Source organism: Apostichopus japonicus, chromosome 15 (genome assembly GCF_037975245.1).
Source record: "Apostichopus japonicus isolate 1M-3 chromosome 15, ASM3797524v1, whole genome shotgun sequence".
In the NCBI taxonomy this organism is placed as follows: Eukaryota; Metazoa; Echinodermata; class Holothuroidea; order Aspidochirotida; family Stichopodidae; genus Apostichopus; species Apostichopus japonicus.
The window spans coordinates 26899981-26920642 of record NC_092575.1 but is presented as its reverse complement, the minus strand read 5'-3'; the positions used below and the strand labels follow the sequence as shown (position 1 = coordinate 26920642).

Genomic DNA, 20662 nt, shown 5'->3' with positions numbered 1-20662 from the left:
GGCACTTCCCAGGCCTTGCAAGTTGCATCTAAGCATTTTCTATCTTGAAATTACTAGCGATATCATAAAAACGTACACAAAAATATAGGGGGGGGTGGGGCGGTTGCCTCCTTCGCCCCCCCTTGGCCGCGCCTGTATTTATTAGAGCAGGAATTATATAATTCGACGGTCGTTAACGTGCGTTTTCAGTACAGTGCGACTACTGTAGATGTCTTCTCGGCCTATGCGCTATGTCACGTCAGGTTTTTTTTAGCAACTATAGCCTACTGCCGGTCTGCGGTCGAAAGGTCGTTCATGAGTGGTCATCATGGAGATTCGAGACCATTCAGACCAATGATATATTTTTCGCACATGGAATTTGTTTTCGACACCCAAAATCCCAGTGGGAGGGCGACTGGGGGCGACAAGCTTTCATGGGGGGGGGGGGGGCTGTCGCCCCCACGCCCCCCGTGGCTACGCCACTGGTTGAACTAGACTTTACAGAAACATTCCCACTGTACAATTTCGGAGGAACAAAGAGAAAATACCTTGATGTTGGAAAAGGTATCATCAAATTCTGTCACCTACTGGAAACTGGTTATCGTCCAAATTCACCACAAAGTGAGATTTTCGGACAAGACTCTGGCCTCTGGGGGGGGGGGGGGGGTCGCCATTACACATCACACCTCTACATATCAACCTTTATCACGGTTTGTCGAAATTGGCATCCTCATCAGTTACATACCTATCTGCACATAGATATACCAAGTAGGTAGAAATTCCAGTATGTTTTTAAAATCAAGTTTTGTCCAGCATCCCCGGCTCGAATGACAAACGAAAATAATTGATTATATAACATACGTCGATTTATTTTACCGCATTTTATATAATTGCTTTTTAAATTCACAACAAAATTGTATTTAACTTATTCAATTCTCTGTACATTGATTAAGCAACGAAATTCCATCGAAGTATAGTTATATTAATATATCCTCTGATCGTTTCTGTTAAGTGCTCAGACCGGCTGAGTTTGGACTAATTAATCACGTATGATGAGTGCACACCAATATCGCTTAAAGTGCCATCTGAGAAGAATCGAACAAACATATCTGGTCCTGTTGATGAAACAGGGGCTGGGGCAGTATCTCCACAAAACTTGCCAAGCTCTGTAGCAGTATCATCCGGTCCATCGTACACCTGTTTGAAAACAAATAATATGAATATTCATGTCAAGATTGCTTATCCAGCCAGGTGAAGCAATTGCCTCCTCCTATATTATGTCCCCACCACTGAAAAAGTTGATGGGGACGCGTCCCGCCGTCCCCACCAGGATCTGCGCCCATGATTACCACTATATCCTGTCCTACCATATAATGGTTTAATGCACTCGAATTGACAGTACTAACAATACTAACATGTACTTTGATAGAAATAAGATATTCACTTGTTCATACTGTCAGCACGGGAGCTTTAAAACGAAATATGAACGCACAGTATATAATTAACATACTCCCAACTTGCAAATTAATTTGATTTTATTACATATTAGGCTGAGGTGAAACAATACTTCCGCCTAAATTTCAAATCATGGTTCCATTTCCATTGCAAAAAAATGTTATTCCATGTTTTCGTTATTGTGTATTGCATTTTGTTTGTATGGAATTGGTTGCAATGTATAACTACATTAATCTGAATATTCTGTTTCGAAAGGAATATAATGAATTAAGAGGATTCGTTATAACTTTCTAATAGCTAATATAGTTTTTTTTTTAAATAGTGGGACCAAACTACAAGGCGGTAACACATTCGTGTTGATTAAATCTTTGTCTGAGAAAATGTAGAATGACAATAGGTTCGGTATGATGGTATGAGATTCCTCATGTTCAAATAGGGGATGGAGGTGGGGTGCCCGCTACAGGTGACACACCTTGCTATCAACAGTATATCCTTGCCCCGGTTCAGTCATCCAAATACGCTAATTGATGATTGCTACTCAATGAATTGATCATATATACTTACAGCAACGTAGTCATAGTTACAAGTTTCTTGATATTCCACGTTGAAGACATTGAACGTAAGCGTTACGGTCTTTGCCGGGTCGTCACTGTGTATCTGTACGGTACAGTCAAGGGACGCTGAGTACTGTGAGGGGTATCCTGGTGTGGTGAGGTTACCAGACGGTTCACTCTGTACAGAGCCACAACCACTGGTAGCTGTAAAATAAACGACCGGAACAATAGTTGGAAATATTGAGTCAGGATATATATAAAAAATATATATTTATAGGTTAAGGCTAGTTGAGACTAGTGGAACACTAGTAGTTGTTACTTAGAGTTTCACGCGTTTAGCGATCATCAGACATCTGGTGGTTTTAAGTTATACTCCTGGAATATGTAGACTCATCATCGGGATTACCGGGGATTAAAGGATTATCGCTGTATTGTACCTTTTGTCGGGGTCTGATTATTTGTAGTCGTTCTGTTGATACGATTATCCGAGGTGTGCGGTTTCTTTCGCGGTGTTTGGTGTTTGGTGGAGGAGCGGTGGCAACCTCTGATTCATTACAACAACAAAAATCACTGTGCCTTTATATCCTGTAGCTGTTTTTTTAGTATATGTTTACGTAGTTTAAGAGCGGTGGGAAACTCTGATTCGTCAATAAAGGTTACTCTACCATTATAAACTGTATGGCTGTTATAAACAGCTATATTTGTGAGTAACTATACTGACATATGGTGGATGAGTGGTGGGAACCGCTGATTCATCAATGAAGGATACTTTGCCTTTATATCCTGTAGCTGTTACGAACATCTACATTTAGTACGAACTTACGTGATGGAGGAGTGGTGGGGACCTCTGATTTACCAATAAAAGTTACTGTGCCATTATATCCTGTAGGCTTTTATAAACAGCTACAGTTAAAACGTATACTTACGTGGTGGAGGAGTGTTGGGAACCTCTGATTCATCAATAAAGGTTACTGTGCCACTATATCATGCAGGCTGTTATAAACAGCTACAGTTAAAACGTATACTTACGTGGTGGAGGAGTGTTGGGAACCTCTGATTCATCAATAAAGGTTATTGTGCCACTATATCATGCAGGCTGTTATAAACAGCTACATTTAGTACCTGTACCTACTTACGTGGTGGAGGAGTGGTGGGGACCTCTGATTTACCAATAAAAGTTACTGTGCCATTATATCCTGTAGGCTGTTATAAACAGCTACAGTTAGTACGTATACTTACGTGGTGGAAGAGTGTTGGGAACCTCTGATTCATCAATAAAGGTTACTGTGCCACTATATCATGCAGGCTGTTATAAACAGCTACATTTAGTACCTACTTACGTGGTGGAGGAGCGGTGGGAACCTCTGATTCATCAATAAAGGTTACTGTGCCGTTATATCCTGTATAGGTTACAGAACTGTCTGTAGTGAATTCCATGTACATCAACGGTCCACTGCTGTAAATCGGACTTGGCATGTCAGAACCACATAGCTCAATAATAAGGGGACTAGAAGAAGAACTTCCATCGTAAACCTATTGATTAAGATAAGATTCAAAGAAAAGTAAAACCGCTCTGTCTGACACAGCTGGTTTCATGTTTGAGTTTATTTTAAGCAGAACATATATGAAAACCATCTAGTTCAAATACTGAAGGTAACTTACATTGTTATCATGTACAACTATAATCGACTTTCCTATTTTTTCTCCATCGTAAACCTGTTTAAGCAAGATGATATTAAAATAACCTTATCACATATTTCACCTCTCCCGCACCCTTCTCCTTGGGAACTTGCAGCAAGCATGTTTGTGCATTATTACTCTATAAGTTGGTAAATTTGTATTCATATGGCTTCAACATATATAGGTGGGTTACCAATGTACATAATAGAGTGTTGACTCAAAAAAGTGTAAACTCAAAAAGGTTGGCCTTGGAATATAATGTATATTACCAAGCAAATTTAGGCCAAAGATGATTATGCGCTTGTGGCATTTAACATAAACATTTTGATGCCATTAATGCAAAATTCTCATCATTTTCATAAGAGTGTCTGTAGTAATTTATTTATTCCAAAATGAATAAAACTTTAAAAAAAGTATGAATGATTCTAATTTGCATTTGAAAATAAATACTAACATGGAAAAAGTGTCCTTGATGGCGAAATGTAGAAAAACCGAAAGAAAATATTAATATACTATACTTATGTAACCTAAACTTAAAACAATAAAAAGAATTTTTTTTCTTCAGATGATTGTAGACGAAAAACTTGATATATTTTGAAGTCCTGTATGATTTTTAATTTCATTGTCTGTGTAGAGTGATCGATTTTTTTTTAAATTTTAAACAAAAGCATCTGACCGATTCCATGAATTTAATATCTTATCGTTATTAATCATAACAGACATTTGTATTGTAAAATTCATCTAATTTTATAATTAAGCAACAGTTTTACGTTGACTTTTTTATTGGGGGGGGGAATACAAATGTCCAGTATTGGGATAAAGTGATTAGCCTTCAATGTAATCGTCACTATGAAATTGTGATAAATCACTTGCATAAACAAACAAAATATCTGGAAGCCAAATAAAATACTCACCGCCAATTTGTCATAGAAACATGTTGCCGAACCTTCAAGCTCGAAATCAGTGAAGCTCAGCAAAACTACTTGTCCTGCGGATGCAATAACATCGGTGGAACAGCTTACACCGTTGCCATAGGCGTTAGGGTAACCCGGCGAGGTGACTTCGGAACCACTGGTAGTGATCGAACCACTGTTGCAAGGAGCAGAGGTTGGTGCAACTGTGAAAATGTGAAAATAATACAATACCGTTTAGAACCACTAACACAACAATAATCAAAGGCAGCAATGTATAGGAATATCAGCAACCTCGAATTCCATCCTGAAAGCAGTAAGGAATTTCAAAACAGTTTACAGTAAATGGCAAAATATTAAAGCAGTATATGTATAGGAGTATGTTTGTATTCTTCCCAAAATCTGCGACAACAATACAAACAAATTATGGTGCAGTTAGTCGCTCCTTTCTGTGGGAAGGGGTAAAGAGGGTGTTGAGGAAGGGGGAAACACTTTTAGAGCAGATGCGGCTAGGACAACGTTTCTTAACCCCCTGGGTGTACGCTATCCCGGGGTTTCAAGGTACAACTCCTTTCAGGTTGTAGGTCCGAAACTATAGGCATAAACAAAAAGTGTCTGCGCAAACAATGCACCCACAGCCAGGCGCGTAGCCGGGGGGGGGGGCGAAGGGGGCAACTGCCCCCCCCCTTGAGCATATTTTTTGGTACGTTTTCATGATATCGCTAGTACTTTCAAATAGAAAATGCTTAGATGCAACTTGCGAGGCCTGGTAAGTGTCATTTCCAGCGATCTGAGAGGCATTTTCGGCCAAAATTGTCTTGTACGCTTCGCGCCAACCTATGGTGGCGCTACGCTTATATAGTTTCCAATGCCGAATCTACGGCTCTGATAATTTGCCTACAGGTTCGTCCCTCCCTTGGCAAATTCCTCGCTACACGCCTGCCCACAGCTGGTTCAGACTTGCAATAGTTTCTCTTCAAGTATTTGAAACATGCTAGATTCAAGGCGTAATTTTTTCTTTACCATTAATTTACTATAATAAAAACTATTTGTCGTGAGCAATGATACTAAGCGTTTGTGAGTGAAACGCCATATTTGTATGGAAAAGGAATTACTCTGGTAAATTCTCTATAGCATGTAAATGTTACAGTACACTGTCGCTTCATGCCAATTTTGAACTTGACAATAGCATAAGGTAAGTACATACCTGTGACAATTGGCGCTGGAGGGTTGGTAGGTACTAAATCTGCGTCATAGAAATACACATTGGCCGAAAATCCGGGCTTCTTGATAACGTTATCCGATGAAAATTCCAGGTACATGCTCTGGCCTGTACTGTATACAGGGTTGGGGAGGGCGCTACCACAAAGGTTGATGATTAGGGGATCAGCAGAAGATGTACCGTCATAAATCTGAGAAAGTAAAGACACGTTACTTGTTAATATGACTTTGACTGGCCAGGTCCTCTATCGAAGTCCCATGCATAGATTATCCAAAATGACCAATGAAATCATTGGGGAGACATTTGTGTATGAATGTCCACATAATATGCTAATTATACCTTTCACACTAGTCTAAATATAGTGTTATGCATCATGCATAATTTTAAGTTATTTAGAGTACCAAACATGAGAAAACTGTATACATATCAATACTTGCATTTATATTTTCAAGCACTATCAGAAATTATATCCGAAATGAAAGTTGTGTATAGGCTCAATGTTTCCCGAAGCTCGATTCGAATTAACAAGAAAAACTAACAGACCAAAGCGGATTATATCATTGAAAGTTCCATATCGAATTTCCTTTTACGACATCTACATGTCAACAAGTTAAATAAACCGTGTTAATCTCAGCTTCCTTCGTTAGATGTATAAACTCAGAGGCATAACACTAAAGCCTTGAGGTGTACGAAGCCCGGTCCCCGGAGTCCTTGAGGCCCCGAGCCTAAACAAAAGAGGTGCACACGACACAAGTAAAAGGTTCAATATTATCAAGATGTGGGAACCGAATTTAATTGCGCTAGTGTCATCTCGCAATTGCTCGTTTCGTTCGCGGTAGTGGCCTACCTAACTCTTGGCGCTCGGGCCCCGGCTCCCGGGTCCTGGTCCACGATTCGTCGTAAGAGCGTTGTGTATAGGCTATTATAGTCTGATTGGCAAATTAGTAAATCAGAGATTTGTTCATCCTTTGTGTTTAGAATTTTATCATCCAATGTCATTATCTTTGTCAACATTTGGCGATTTAAGTGATGGTGTCTCAATGTTAGAGAACCAAAGCCCTTACATCATTCAATGAAGATGGGTATACTGACCGTAAGAACATCATAATCACAAGTACTTGAGTCTTCCACGTCAAAGTAGTTAAAGAAAATGCCAACTGCTAGGTCAGTACTTGGAGCATCAACGTTGTATTGGCATTGCTCGTTGTTGTCATATTGATTGGGATAGTTGGGTGACGTCAACAAAGTGCCATTAACACTAATTTGAGCTCCGCAAGCTGCAATGAAGCATACACGTTATCCGACTGGTTGTGCTACATCAAAAGGTATATTGGTCTTGTAACCGTATGGTTAGTTTCCATAGATTCACAAAAACTAGTGCAAAGTATCGAACAAGAATGTCTATATCACCATCTACCAACTGTATAAACGTAAGGATTAATACGGTGGGAGATTGGGGGATGGATACCATTTTAACTTTTATTACTCCCGGATGTATGTAATTAGAAGAGGACGGATGGGTAACCATTAGGTTTTTAGGAGGTATATATATATATATATATATATATATATATATATCTGCCAGCATGTGTACTTACGAGTTGATGTGGGTGGTGGTGGTGGGATGCTTCCACCTCCTGAACCTTCACCAACATAGAGGAGAAGATTAGGGGAGCCTGGCTGGGCATCTGTCACCACATCTGCGATGGATTTGATTTGAAGGTTGCCCTTTAGCTCAGCTGGGGTAAGAGCGGGATTTTTTTCAAGCAAAATAGCGGCAGCACCTGCGTTTAGAAGAGAGACGACGGATTATGCTCAGAGAAATGTCAAAAATTTCGTAAAAGGGACTGGACAGTCTGATGAAGCAATACGTTTTATTTGCTTAAATGAAACTTGCAATAAGTTGCCTAAACTGTTAATTATTTCTCGACATTTTTCTGTAAATATCTACCTACATGGTATTCATAAGTTTGCAATAATTTGTTTTTTCCACATATACTTTCCTTATAAGGTGCAGGGTAGTCATTTTCTTAATCGTTGCAGTATACCGCCAAAATATGTTTGTGTTTTGTTTTCGGTGTAGTCTTATTAAAGGACAAGTTCTCGTGAAAGAGAACTTAATCAATAAAATGCTCCTTATTTGGTATATGAACCATTTTCGACGGTACTGCAAAGGGTTTATGTGAAGCATTGACCTTGAGTGACAAACGGGTAGATTTGCTGTGAACTATACTATGATCGTTTTCAACTTCGCACGGCGTTGTTTCGAAGTGTACCAGTATCATATTAAAGTGCAACAGAGTTGTAATAAAGTGAAGCATGTTACACTTGAAACATGATACTGCAACACAGCGGGACCCTTTATTATCCATTATAACAAGAGAACAAGAGCTTTATAATAGCTTGAACTAATGTTTTTTCACCACCGAAATGATATACTGAAATAGTTTCCTCTCTTTGAGTAATGGTAATGTAGAACTATAGAAATATAAAGAGACATGACTACATAGTATGAACTATAGAAATATAAAGAAACATGACTACATAGTATGCTATTGTCTTACCAGCAACGTGAGGAGTAGCCATACTAGTACCACTAATTGTGTTATTTGCGGTTGTACTACCGATCCAAGCACTCGTGATATCAACTCCGGGAGCAAAGATGTCAACGCAAGTACCATAGTTAGAGAAATAGGCTCTAACGTCATCACTATCTGTAGCTCCAACTGTGATAGCCTAGGTAGAAAAACGTGAAGTTACGTTATTTGACAAACACAAAAAGCAAATATAAATAAATAAATACAAAACACAAACTAAACAAGGATAACAATCAGTCATAAATAATTCCGTTTTGTTTGACGCCCATCCATTTCACCAGGTGTAGTATGTAGGTTATGAAGTGACGGATGGTTAAAGACTGTGGTATCACGTTCAATTCGGAATTGGTTTAAATGGAAATGGTTTGCGTACAAGAAATATTCTTTACACACAAAAATGATTTCTCTTGAAATTCCTTTGCCTGACGGCATGCATTCGAATGAATGGCGTAGAATTTCACCACTGGTTTAAACACAGTAAGTATAAGGCACATAACGTACGTCAAGGGTGCGAGCTGGTGACTTATTGCACGCATTGGTGTCTTCGTTTCCTGCAGCAACAGCTACCTGGATTCCATTATCAATCATTCCTTGTACACCAGCATCCATAGTAGCAGATGCAGTACCCCCGAGAGACATGGATCCAACCGCTGGTCTGTTTCCGTTCGCAATGACCCAATCACATGCTGGGATAATCAAAATAGAAAAAAACGTTATAGAACATGAACGTGGTGAAACACTGGCAGGTCAAAGACAACATTGGAATCACCTGAATCTTACGAAAAGGGGGTATGGGCGCTCCAAAATGTTCTCCACCCTACCATTACCTATACAGGACCGTCACCCCTGACTCGAGTAAGTCTTCCTTTCAAGTTGAATGTGTAAGTTTGCACAACTACGAAGCCTCAACTTATCTCCTCTTCTGTAGTGAACTTCTTTGGTCATGCAGTAAATGTGGTCCAGGGTGTGGACTGGGGGCAAAACTTGCTATTTCACATTGACTCAAGGCTTTAAAGTGCTTTCGCATTAAAGTGATTTTGTGCGTACCGAAAAGAGATAAAACAACATAAGATAATGTTTGATATTGTGTTTTTCTTTACATTTCAATAAACCGCCGCCGGTGCTGTTCATGGATGAAAGGAAATACTACTCCTGCGATTAATAACATTTTAAGACAATGATGATGATGACATTGGTATAGCTATTGCTTTCAACTACTATTTTCGACTATTTGAAACACAGTTAGTCCGTATACCATTCGGAGTGTATATGCAGTTCATGTATCCTGGTATTACTACAAATACTGTCTTGCTTTTGCCCATCCACTTCTGATGAAATCTACAAACGAAATTAATTCCTTGAAAGATGGAAAATCGCCTGGTATCAATGGGTACTCCACCTAAAATTTGGAAATCTATCTATCATATCATTGCTCTTATTCTTTCTCATATTTTTAACCTCGTGTTTACCACTGGTTTTTATCCGGATGCCTTGAAAGTTGCTAAAGTTATACCACTCTTCATGAAAAGGGGCATCAAAATCACCATGAGAACAACCGCCCAATTAGCTTGCTGCCTTGCATTAACAAGATCTTGGAAAGATCTATTGAGAAAACGTCTGAGAAACGGTTCGTGGACAACAAAAACTCTCTCTTTGACTTTCAATTCGGTTTTAGAAAGGTAAAGATACTATAGTCATGCCCTTGCAGTCAATTATATTCGTGGTTACATATACACTGTTGAGAATGTCTTGGTCGTTATCTAGATCCCAAGTTAGCCTTTTATACAGTCGACGGACCACTCAATTCTCCTTAAGAAATTATACAGTTACTGTAATGGTGGTGAAGCTTTTGATACCATGCATAGCTACTTCACCAACAGAAAGCAACATATGTATGAAAACAACACTAACTCTTTGTGTTCCAAACTTAACGTTGGTGTGCCGCAGGGTCCTGTTCTACGTCCACTGTCCTAATTTATGTGAAAGATGTTAATAATTCTGTGCCCATAATGAGTCCTTTACTCGTTTTTGTTGATGACACTATCGATTTCTTTTCATGACGAAAAGTTGTACCATAGCTCCATGGTTGTACTAACCTCCTGCGTAAAGCCCAACTCGTGTTGGGCCGTCTTAAAACGTGGTTCGATGCCAACAAACTCACCTTACCTCTTGTTCTAAATGTGCAGTGTCGGTATTTTCCCATGTGGATTTTTTTTGTGTGTGTACAAGTTGGAGAGGAACGAGGGCGTTATTTCGCTTCATAACTTTATTACTAGCATTGCAAAATATTTCGTATTTGAAATACAAATAACAAAATACAGTGCTATTGCCATCATTTTCATTCGTGAAAGGGAAAAAAAGGTAAGAACACTGCTTGAAATATGAAACGGTGTCTTTCTGAGAGTATATAATACCTGCTACGATATCTGATGTATATCCTGAGCCTCCACAATCGAGTACACGAACTCCATACACGGTTACTGCTTTGGCTACTCCGAAGGCCCCTCCTGCAATTGTACCACAGCAATGGGTACCGTGACCATTGCAGTCTACGCCCTGTGTACAAATAAATCAAAGCATAACAAGTCAATTATCGCACAACTTCCAGATAAGTACGACGCAGGCGTGTATATTTATGCACGTTTTTTCTTTTCCCCGGCCACGTTAACATAACATTCCCACACCATGGACGACGGAACAACCAGAAAGTGACAATGTTCTGAAATTCTAAGGTAACCCGTTTGAAATCACTGCAACCAGCTTTTAGATCTGATGACCGTGTCTGGCGAGTGGATTATTCTGTAGCAGTTTCAGGGAATTGGGAAACAGCCACGGGATTCGGGGTCGATAAGGGATTCGGGGTCGATAAGGGATTGCCCAACATTATATGGAGAGGTCCGAGAGAATATGGGATAAAGCATAACTTATTTTCGTTTCTTTGATATATACTTAAGCAAAGATGGAGTGTGCAAACAGATCTCCCAATGACAAAATTATGCCAGAGACCAGACATGGCTCTCGGAGACTCTGTATGCCATGCATGTTGACTTAAACACTTACATCTGCACTGCATGTTGACTTCAACACTTACATCTGCACTGCATGTTGACTTCAACACTTACATCTGCACTGTATGTTGCCTAAAACACTCACAACTGCACTACTTGTTGACATAAACACTTACATATGTACTGCATGCTGACTTAATACCCCTACATCTGCACTGCATGGTGACATAAACACTTACAACTGCACTGCGTGTTGATTTAAATACTTACAACTGCACTGTATGTTGACTAAAACACTTACATATGCACAACATGTTGACATAAACACTTACATCTGCACAGTATGTTGACATAAACACTTACATCTGCACTGTATGTTTAATTAAACAATCACAGCTGCACTACATGTTGACTTAGACTCTTACATCTGAGCTGTATATTGACTTAACACTTACATCTGCACTACATGTTGACTTTAACACTTACATATGCACTGCATGTTGACTTAAACACTTACATATGCACTGCATGTTGACATAAACACTCACAACTGCACTACATGTTGACTTAAACACTTACATCGCCTCCTGAAATAGCATCATAAGCGTTCACACCTCGACCTTGAAAATCCACGTGAGGCTCATTGATACCAGTATCCAGAACATACACATGAACACCAGCTCCGTCACCTGCACAAGGGATCAAATTCACCATTTTATTCTAAAAGGTATTTTATTTTCCGTTTTCATCCTTTTCCTACAATACAATATACCGTTAAAATGAATATAGGCAGAAATATTCTAAATATATGCAAAACGGGCATGCAGTTCGCAGTAAAAACTGTTGACGGTGACCTATATCATGGTTCAACAATCACTATTTAGAGTTAAAACTTAACAATTAACATAGCTGATTCATTTTGTGTATTATGTAGAAGCCTTCCATCTTTAAAAACCCTGTATGGGTTGTTTTCTCAATACGAAATTCAATTAACCTAAATCAACTTAAATCAAAATTGGTTGACATGAACTCATCCCAACCAGTCTATCTATATGCAGCTATATACTTACTGAGATATGCGCATATATGTATTATCTACGGTGAGAGAATCGACTGACACGATCCAATCCCTAGGAGTATATATGTGCAGCTATACCCGCCGATGTGCGCATGTGTCTTATGTACAGTAAGCGAGACTTGGTTGACACGATCCAATCCCCTGGAGTATAACTGTGCAGTTATACCCACAGATGTGCGCATGTGTTATGTACAGTAAGCGAGACTTGGTTGGCACGATCCAATCCCCAGGAGTATATATGTGCAGTTATACCCACCGATGTGCGCATGTGTGTTATGTACAGTAAGCGAGACTTGGTTGACACGATCCAATCCCCAGGAGTATATATGTGCAGTTATACCCACCGATGTGCGCATTTGTGTTCTGTACAGTAAACGAGACTTGTTTGAAATCATCCAATCCCCAGGAGTATACCTGTGCAGCTATACCCACCGATGTGTACATGTGTGTTATGTGCAGTAAACGAGACTGGTTTGAAATCATCCAATCCCCAGGAGTATGCAGTTATACCCACCGATGTGCGCATGTGTGTTATGCACAGTAAGCGAGACTTGGTTGACACGATCCAATCCCCTGGAGTATGTCTGTGCAACTATCCCTACTGATAGGCGCATAGGTGTTGTCTGAATGTAGCCACAACCTATCGACACCATCCAATCCCAGGAGTATATCCGTGCAGCTAACGCACCGATATAAACATATTGTTATCTTAAGGGAGCGAGAACTGGTCGACATGATCCAATCCCCAGGAGTAAATCTGTGCAGCTACACCCACCGATGTACGCATGTGTGTTATCCTAAAGAGGCGAGAACAGATTGACACGATCCAATCCCCAGGAATATATCTGTGCAGCAATACTTACCGATGTGCGCATATGTGTTATTCTAAGGGAGCAATACTTACCGATAGGCGCATATGTGTTATTCTAAGGGAGCAATACTTACCGATAGGCGCATATGTGTTATTCTAAGGGAGCAATACTTACCGATAGGCGCATATGTGTTATCTAAAGGAAGTGAGAACTGGTCGACACGATCCAATCCCCAGGAGTCTAACTGTGCAATCTTCATGATGTTATCCTCCTCCACGTACTCGACGGCATCAATGTTACGAAGCTGCCGAAGCAAAAGCCATTCTTTATCGTTATTACTAATGGAAAATAATTAACTGAAATGTCGATGAAATCATTTAAGAACGATGAAAATAAGTACTTAGACCAATCAACATTTCCTTATTTTTTGGGTATCCGTAATTTAGCAAATTCCAGCGCACTTTTCATCCTATTAAAAAAATATGAAAAACGACTTGAGGTAAGTCCACAAATACCTTGAAATGTTTTAACTTTAATGACTTTAATTTATTCAATAATTTTTTTCTTTTTGTTTTTCTTTAGTTTTGAATTTTTCAAGGGTTAGGAAGCAATAGAAGCTCATTCGAAACCGATTGTGGATGAACACCAGCTTATGATACCAAGTCTTCTCTTTTCGATGAGTTACGAGTTGGCAGGCGTGTCATTTGTCGCATCCATTCTTGCTCCTATTAATTTCTGCATCCGACAGACGAGAGTGTACCCTCAGCTTCTCACCTTCTTCTTAAATATAGAATGGGGTGAACGCATCCCATTGACTGTTTGATCATCACTGCAGTGCAGCTATTGTGAAAGTTGTTGTTTCGAAACCAATTAAGTAAAAGAATCATGCCCCACTTCCCAATTCGCAAACCAGAATTACCAAATACACGGAAGACTCCGTTCAATAGCACCTGTAAGCAACAAGTTTGAATAAGACTATAGATTCTGATTCTTGGTGAGGAATTGAACATGGATTCTAATGATTGCAGATCGGACCGTGCCTTCGTTTTAATTGTAGTGCGCGTGCGCGCCACAGTATTGACATTACTTGTCAAGTGAACGGACCTACATGTCTGGAAGTTGAAACTTAAAGTTACATATAGTCTCTGTATATTTGCAGTTTCACAGGATAGCTGCGTAGGCAAAATATCCCGACCTGTCAAGGCGCTCACAAGCGCCGTCACTTTGTAGGTACCTATACATGACTATCCCCTTGGTGTGTTGTCCGCCCAAACAATAACACCATGAAACAACCGAAAAGTTCATCCTAATACTACAAGCACTCCACGCGCACTACAATATTGCGTATTGGCAGGCAAATACAGCTCTAGAAATTATTTTATTTTATTTTAACGATTCCCAAATACATTGTGATGTTATAAAGGATGATTCATACCTCGAGGAAGTCAAACATCAACACATGTATTCTCTGCCTACAATATCATGGCATACTATATGTACGTTTATATTAATCCTTTAGGGTGCTCTTCTGTCTCAGCAACAGGGCCAAAAAGCAACACATAAAGAGGTATCTTTTCAGATACGCTGCAAATTGGATTTAGCTTAATTTTGAGACTTGGCCATTAAAAAGCACGAATGACAGCGCACGTGGTGCAAAAATTTCGCAGAATGATGACATATTTTGAATATAGAAACTATAGTACAGGGTTTGACGATTTATTCTGTACTTCAGCTGGGAACATTAAGTTCTCTGCCAAACAATATCTACCCGAACGTTTTGTAATGCAAATGTGCAAGACAGGGAAAGCGGCATGTGATTATTTATTGCATACATATTTTATTTATTTCCAGTACTATGCGTCGAATGAAATGAAGAGTTATTGTTTTATGAAAAAAATCTTTCCAAAGAACGGATCTTGACTTACCGTTGCCAACAGAGTGTCGGTCAATCTGGCCGAAAATCCACGGAAAACATTTTCGAAGGTGTGAGTGACCTTTACCCTGCTGTCAAAGGCAGCGGTCAACTGGACATGCCTCAGAACAGCGTTCAAGTCAGCACCATCCTGTAAATATTAATGGTTTTAATGAATCTTTCATTTCAAATATATGGCACTACCTGGTTTCAACTAAATTTATTTGTATTCACAAGCCAATCTTTAAACCACCTTTTTGTGTTGATTTGGTTCACGTTGTAATTTTTCTCAATGTTGAGGCGCCTATTTCAATGTACGCATGCTTGTTGTGACGAAACAATGGGGGGGGGGTGGGGGAGAGGCTACAACCCGGCGATCAAGATTCAATTTAGGGCCCGGTGTCATACGGGGAGAAGATTAAGACATTCTCATGTATTTTCATAATATACATTTGGAAATATCAGAGAGGACCCTGTGACCCTTGGTTCCGGGCCAGAACTGGCTCTCTACACCTTAAACACACGTCACGGTTTGGGTGATAGAGATATACCTACTTGGTTGTATTTTTATAACTTGACCCGAACCGGAAGTACATCACGATTATGCGCACTTAGTATTATCAAACGGCTGTTATTGATGGTTTCACTATTGGAAGCAGGATGCACAGTAATTAATTCGAAGTTCAAGAGTGGTCCATGTACGACCATAATACTTTTCTTGTGACTCACGGTTACGAAAATGGCTAGAAATAAGCCTTAAATAGTTATGTTTCATAAACACCAGGAGTAGATCCCATTTGTGACCTACCCTACATACGCATAGTGTTTTTACCACACAAAGTTTTGTATACGCATTACCATTTACTGTTTACTTAAATAAAAAAGATGATTGTTACGTCCCACAATATATATGTTGTTATGCCGTGGATTTTGCCGGGAGTTACTTTACGTTTCATTTACAAATCCAAACAGAATGACTTTGACTTCAACTACTGTCTTTCATTACATGTGAGGAGGGTTCCACCTCAATCGTCAGTCGAGCAACAACAACAAAACCTTCAATGTTTACAAGCATTTACTAGCACAATCATGCATTTAAACATAATTATAGACCAAACTTATGGTCTAATACGAGGAGGACCCCCAAACCCACCTATATGGTAATCGGCATTCATCGACCCCACATCCACCGACACCCCACCAGTCGTTAAAACCATGGAGCTATTAACGAAATAGCTTCATTAAAACAAAGTCTATAACGCGTCAAAGAAGAAGGATCATGACTCTACCAAAATCAGCCGATGGAATTTGGAATACCCCCCCCCCCCACCAACCGCCTTTCTCGCCCCTTTCCACATTTGAAATCCTGCGCACGTCACAATAACTTTCCTATAGCATGCAAAATGGTTTTCAAATACATAGATATATCAGTTAACGTGTGGTGGAGTGGAACTCCCGGTGGGTGTAAGGTATACAGATATGTATTGATGTTAACATGCTAGGATGCTAGATTCAATTAATGACAAGTTCCGATACACTTCAAATTTGAGTTTTGGAGAGAGAGAAGAGAGCAAGTTTATTGCCACCAACATAATAAAAGAAAAGGAATCAAATATATCTATACACACATACATATATATTTTTACTTGGTCCAAACCGTTAGAGGTTGTGTTAAATAATATATAATTTATGGTGTTTATACCTTCAGCTTCACGATGTAGCGATCGGGTACTGAGTCTTGAGTTCTGAGAATTGGGGCAAGAGCGCTCGCTGTTGCGACAAGCATAAACAGCAAAAACAGTTTCATTTTGCTTCTAGGCGCTGTAGAAATGAAAGATAATGTAAAAATAATAGTAATAAATAAGCGGGATTTAAAAGAAAACTTATGAGGGTGCTGGCTTGGAGTTATATGGATATCGGAGTTAGAACAATGATTTATTATAAATTTATGTTTCATGAATTAAAATTACAAATGAATATCACTGGGTGATAAAACAGAAATAAACAAGGAGTTTGTGTAGTTTTGTGAAAATATGGGAACCAGATTAGTTGTATTGAATGAGTTCGCGTTAAAGAAACTTGAGAAGGTTCGAATATGTTTGTAAACGATTTTAACAAACACGTGGTAAAAAAAAAAAAGAAACAGGTAAGCCCTTTGTCGTGAGCAAAAAAGGAAGAAGGAAGAAATAAAAACAGCACTGTCAATAGCAAATGAATTTTCGCAGTGGTTGTAAGAAAAAAGACTAGCCTAAGAATACAAGGCTAGGACGGTGGAGACTGCGGCCCATGGGTACATGTAAAAATAAAGAAAGTGCAATTTCCTGGAACAATTTAACAAAATTAATGTTGTTGTAAATTAAATAGCATCCTGCTGTTGAGAACATTAATAAATTAAGTAAGTATAAAAGCGTCATTTTCTTGAAAGCACGTTTAAAAAATATATATGGCCACGAAATGTATAGAATGAACAGCTAGTGGTAAAGGTATCAAGTGACTTTGTGGTCTGTCTCCTCAAATCAACGTCACGGGTCACAATGTCCCTATACGCCCCCACCCCCTACGATAGAACAATCCTCCCCTGCTACAAAGAGATATTATTACCACTCTGTGTGCATGGAACATACATATTATTTGGTTGGAAAGTGAATTGGACGTGATAATTTATCGTTCTACTTATATACTTATATAATCAAAGGGAGAACAGGGGAAAGACATATAACAAAAAAACGTATGTATTTATATAACCGATCGAACATAATGATGATTATAAGTTAATTAGAAAACAAAAAGACAGAAAACGTGTAGGGATTTTAGTAATAATGTAATTATAAAGTGAATCATATTATTCTTACTTCCATCTTTAATATAACTAGTAATTTGGCCAGATATAAAAAAATTTGCCAACGTTCATGAGTTTCACATCTTCTATAAGCTCTTTGTTTGTAGAAGAGGTAAACCTACACCCGTTCTAGAAACACAGGGAATTGCCAATATGCATTTTGATCATAAAATAACAACGAGGCTGCCAAAAGCCTGAACTCTTTGATGAAGACAACAATAGGACTTTTGTCAACGAATTATCACTTTAAAAGCTGACAGGACATTTCAAATTTGCCTCGATCCTCTCAATTTTGTAAGGTTAAAGGTCTGCTGTAGAGACCTCAACTATAGCACGCTATCATGGAAAAGTTTCTTGAGATTACGTAATCGACCTGCCTTGGTCGTAAAATGACCTCTTTTTACCAATTAGTCTGCAGCGCCTGCCACATATTTTTTTCTTGTATGAGGGTCTTTGTGTGAACACTATGTATGATTAACTATACTGTAATCATGAACATATGTTCACACAGTGTTTAAACAAAGAGCCTAATGGTGTGAAAAAGCTATGCAGGCTAATTGTGGGGCCTGAGGTAGACTTAAAACCGTGGCAGGTCGATTACGTAATCACAAAACTTTCATAGCTATAGCGTGCTATGATTGGAGCAGATTAAAGAAGATCTTTAATGCGACCTGCATTTGGTGTGAGACACACATAAATAGAATGAAAGCAAAACCCCAAAAAGAAATAAAAGTAATAATAGCAAACATAGCAACCAGAAAATGAAAGTTTCAATCAACTTGTGTTGCTTTGCGACGGAAAAGAACGTTGTTATTAAAGTTCTTATTGCATGGAGAGTGTATATAAACAAGTTGCTTAATTCCAAGCTGCACTGTGTGTATTTTGCAGCATATATCTGGGGGATCACGAGAACTGGATAATTGAGCCAGAGAGCAGTAAGCTTCTTTTTTCATAAACCACGGAGGGTAGTTCCGTAGCATTTTATAAATTTTCTATATGGCGAGAAAGGAGTTATTAGAAGAAGAAACAAAACCCTGTAAAATAGTTGTAAAATCTTGCTATAAATTGTTGTTATAAGTGTAAATCATCAATGAAACCCCTGCGTGGAAAATTAAAATCGAATTACACTGAAAAGTGCTAAGGAATTGCTATTTCTCTAGGTCTATATTATATTATATTATATACCATTGGTGTATAGTCTGTTACAAAAATACAATTATTTTTTCAGAAAATAAAATAAACGTAATTGTTCCATTAAAATAAAAAAAAGCGTTTTGTGATCTTATCTAATATTAATAACCTATATGCTATATGGTGAAATTATGTAATATTTTCCAGTACAAATTATTATTCTTATACAGAATAATTATTTTCGTTTCAATACATCCGGACAAATCGAACAACTTACATAATGAAAAAGTCTTGACATTTATGAACAGGAATTTTACAAAAAATGTGAACCTTTGCAATCCACCCTCCCCCCCCCCCCCCAGCTCTACATCTGTTGCAATTTTGGTTGGAATAATAAATTGTAATTTAGTTCAAATAGTTTCATTTCTATATGATGAGTTTAAACAGAAGTCACAAGAATTATAGGTTTATGGAAGAAATTTGTTTTTAAAGTATCCCGCAGTAGGCCTAATCTATCAATTTGGATGAAGCATAAAACAATATTATGTTTCACGAGAAAAAAAGGTAAAGGAGGATAACATATACCTGTATTTCTTCAAACGGACAAATCTTGAAGTTTCTTCTCAGAGAATGTCTTGGATGAATGTATCGTGAAGCTGAGGCAATGTACTTTTATCGATAATGGTTCAAGTGACTTTGGCTATCTAACTAATCTCGTTTTCTACTAACCATATGGACTATGTCTCATGCTCTACGAATAATAATGAACTAATCTATTGTTCCTAATTAGTGAGTAATATCAAACACGATTTATTGTCTAAACAAAGAGCATATACTCATCACGTGGAATTTATCACGAAGAAGCTGGTGTATAGCTTTCATTATGTCTACTCATTTATGAACATTTTTATATGTACATTTTGTCGCCAATGAAATTCAATTGTCCTCAATAAACGTGTCTTTACTTTCCATTATGTTAGAAATGATCGCCTCTAAAGAAGTGTAACGACTTGTAGCCACGTGCATAGTAATAAATTATTATCGACCCGAGTGATATATGCAAATTAGCTTAGGCATCATATCACCATGGGTACAGATTCGTCCTTACACGCACTGGCATTCTATAGCATAGCTAACATGTACACGTACTTGACCTTGCGGATTTGTACCTGTACTTGTGGTACTTTGGAAGTCTGTTATTAATGGTACTGATGCAAAATGAAAGATGCAGAAATTAACTAGCTCGTACGTCCGGCGTGTGTTTGAGCCTTGTAGTCATACCATAGAGAAGCATATAAAAACTGCTCTATGATTAATACTCGCACTTAAACCAATGGGAACTGGACTTGTATTCTTACATATATCATTATTACAAGTCTGACTATGACTATAGGTTAACATTCTATATGTGTAAATCTATGTTAGGCTAATAAACTTTATTCCTCTTTTGGATTTTTCAACTGAGTATTTTACATCGCAAAACA

At 38.5% G+C, this 20662-nt stretch overlaps 1 protein-coding gene across 1 annotated transcript; it reads right to left on the bottom strand.

Moving 5' to 3' along the window:
- Positions 1 to 823: 823 nt before the first annotated feature.
- Positions 824 to 19921, bottom strand: LOC139981258 (uncharacterized). The gene is made up of 15 exons (XM_071993496.1): positions 19764 to 19921; positions 16911 to 17029; positions 15222 to 15359; positions 13471 to 13600; positions 11986 to 12095; positions 10813 to 10954; positions 8900 to 9084; positions 8366 to 8537; positions 7400 to 7585; positions 6894 to 7078; positions 5787 to 5991; positions 4583 to 4785; positions 3329 to 3521; positions 1999 to 2192; positions 824 to 1176 (listed from the first exon to the last, which is right to left on the bottom strand). Exons 2-15 carry the CDS (start codon positions 17013 to 17015, stop codon positions 1015 to 1017), a joined length of 2310 nt encoding a protein of 769 aa, XP_071849597.1. The 5' UTR covers positions 17016 to 17029; positions 19764 to 19921; the 3' UTR covers positions 824 to 1014.
- Positions 19922 to 20662: the final 741 nt, after the last annotated feature.

Bases quoted from the DNA above. Each gene is read 5' to 3' on its own strand.
- LOC139981258 (XM_071993496.1), bottom strand. From the start codon at position 17,015: ATGAAACTGTTTTTGCTGTTTATGCTTGTCGCAACAGCGAGCGCTCTT. The intron at 10,955-11,985 runs GTAAGTGTTTAA...ATTTGTACACAG, and splicing joins ATGCTATTTCAGGAGGCGAT to GGCGTAGACTGCAATGGTCA. The intron at 4,786-5,786 runs GTATGTACTTAC...ACATTTTCACAG, and splicing joins TCCAGCGCCAATTGTCACAG to TTGCACCAACCTCTGCTCCT.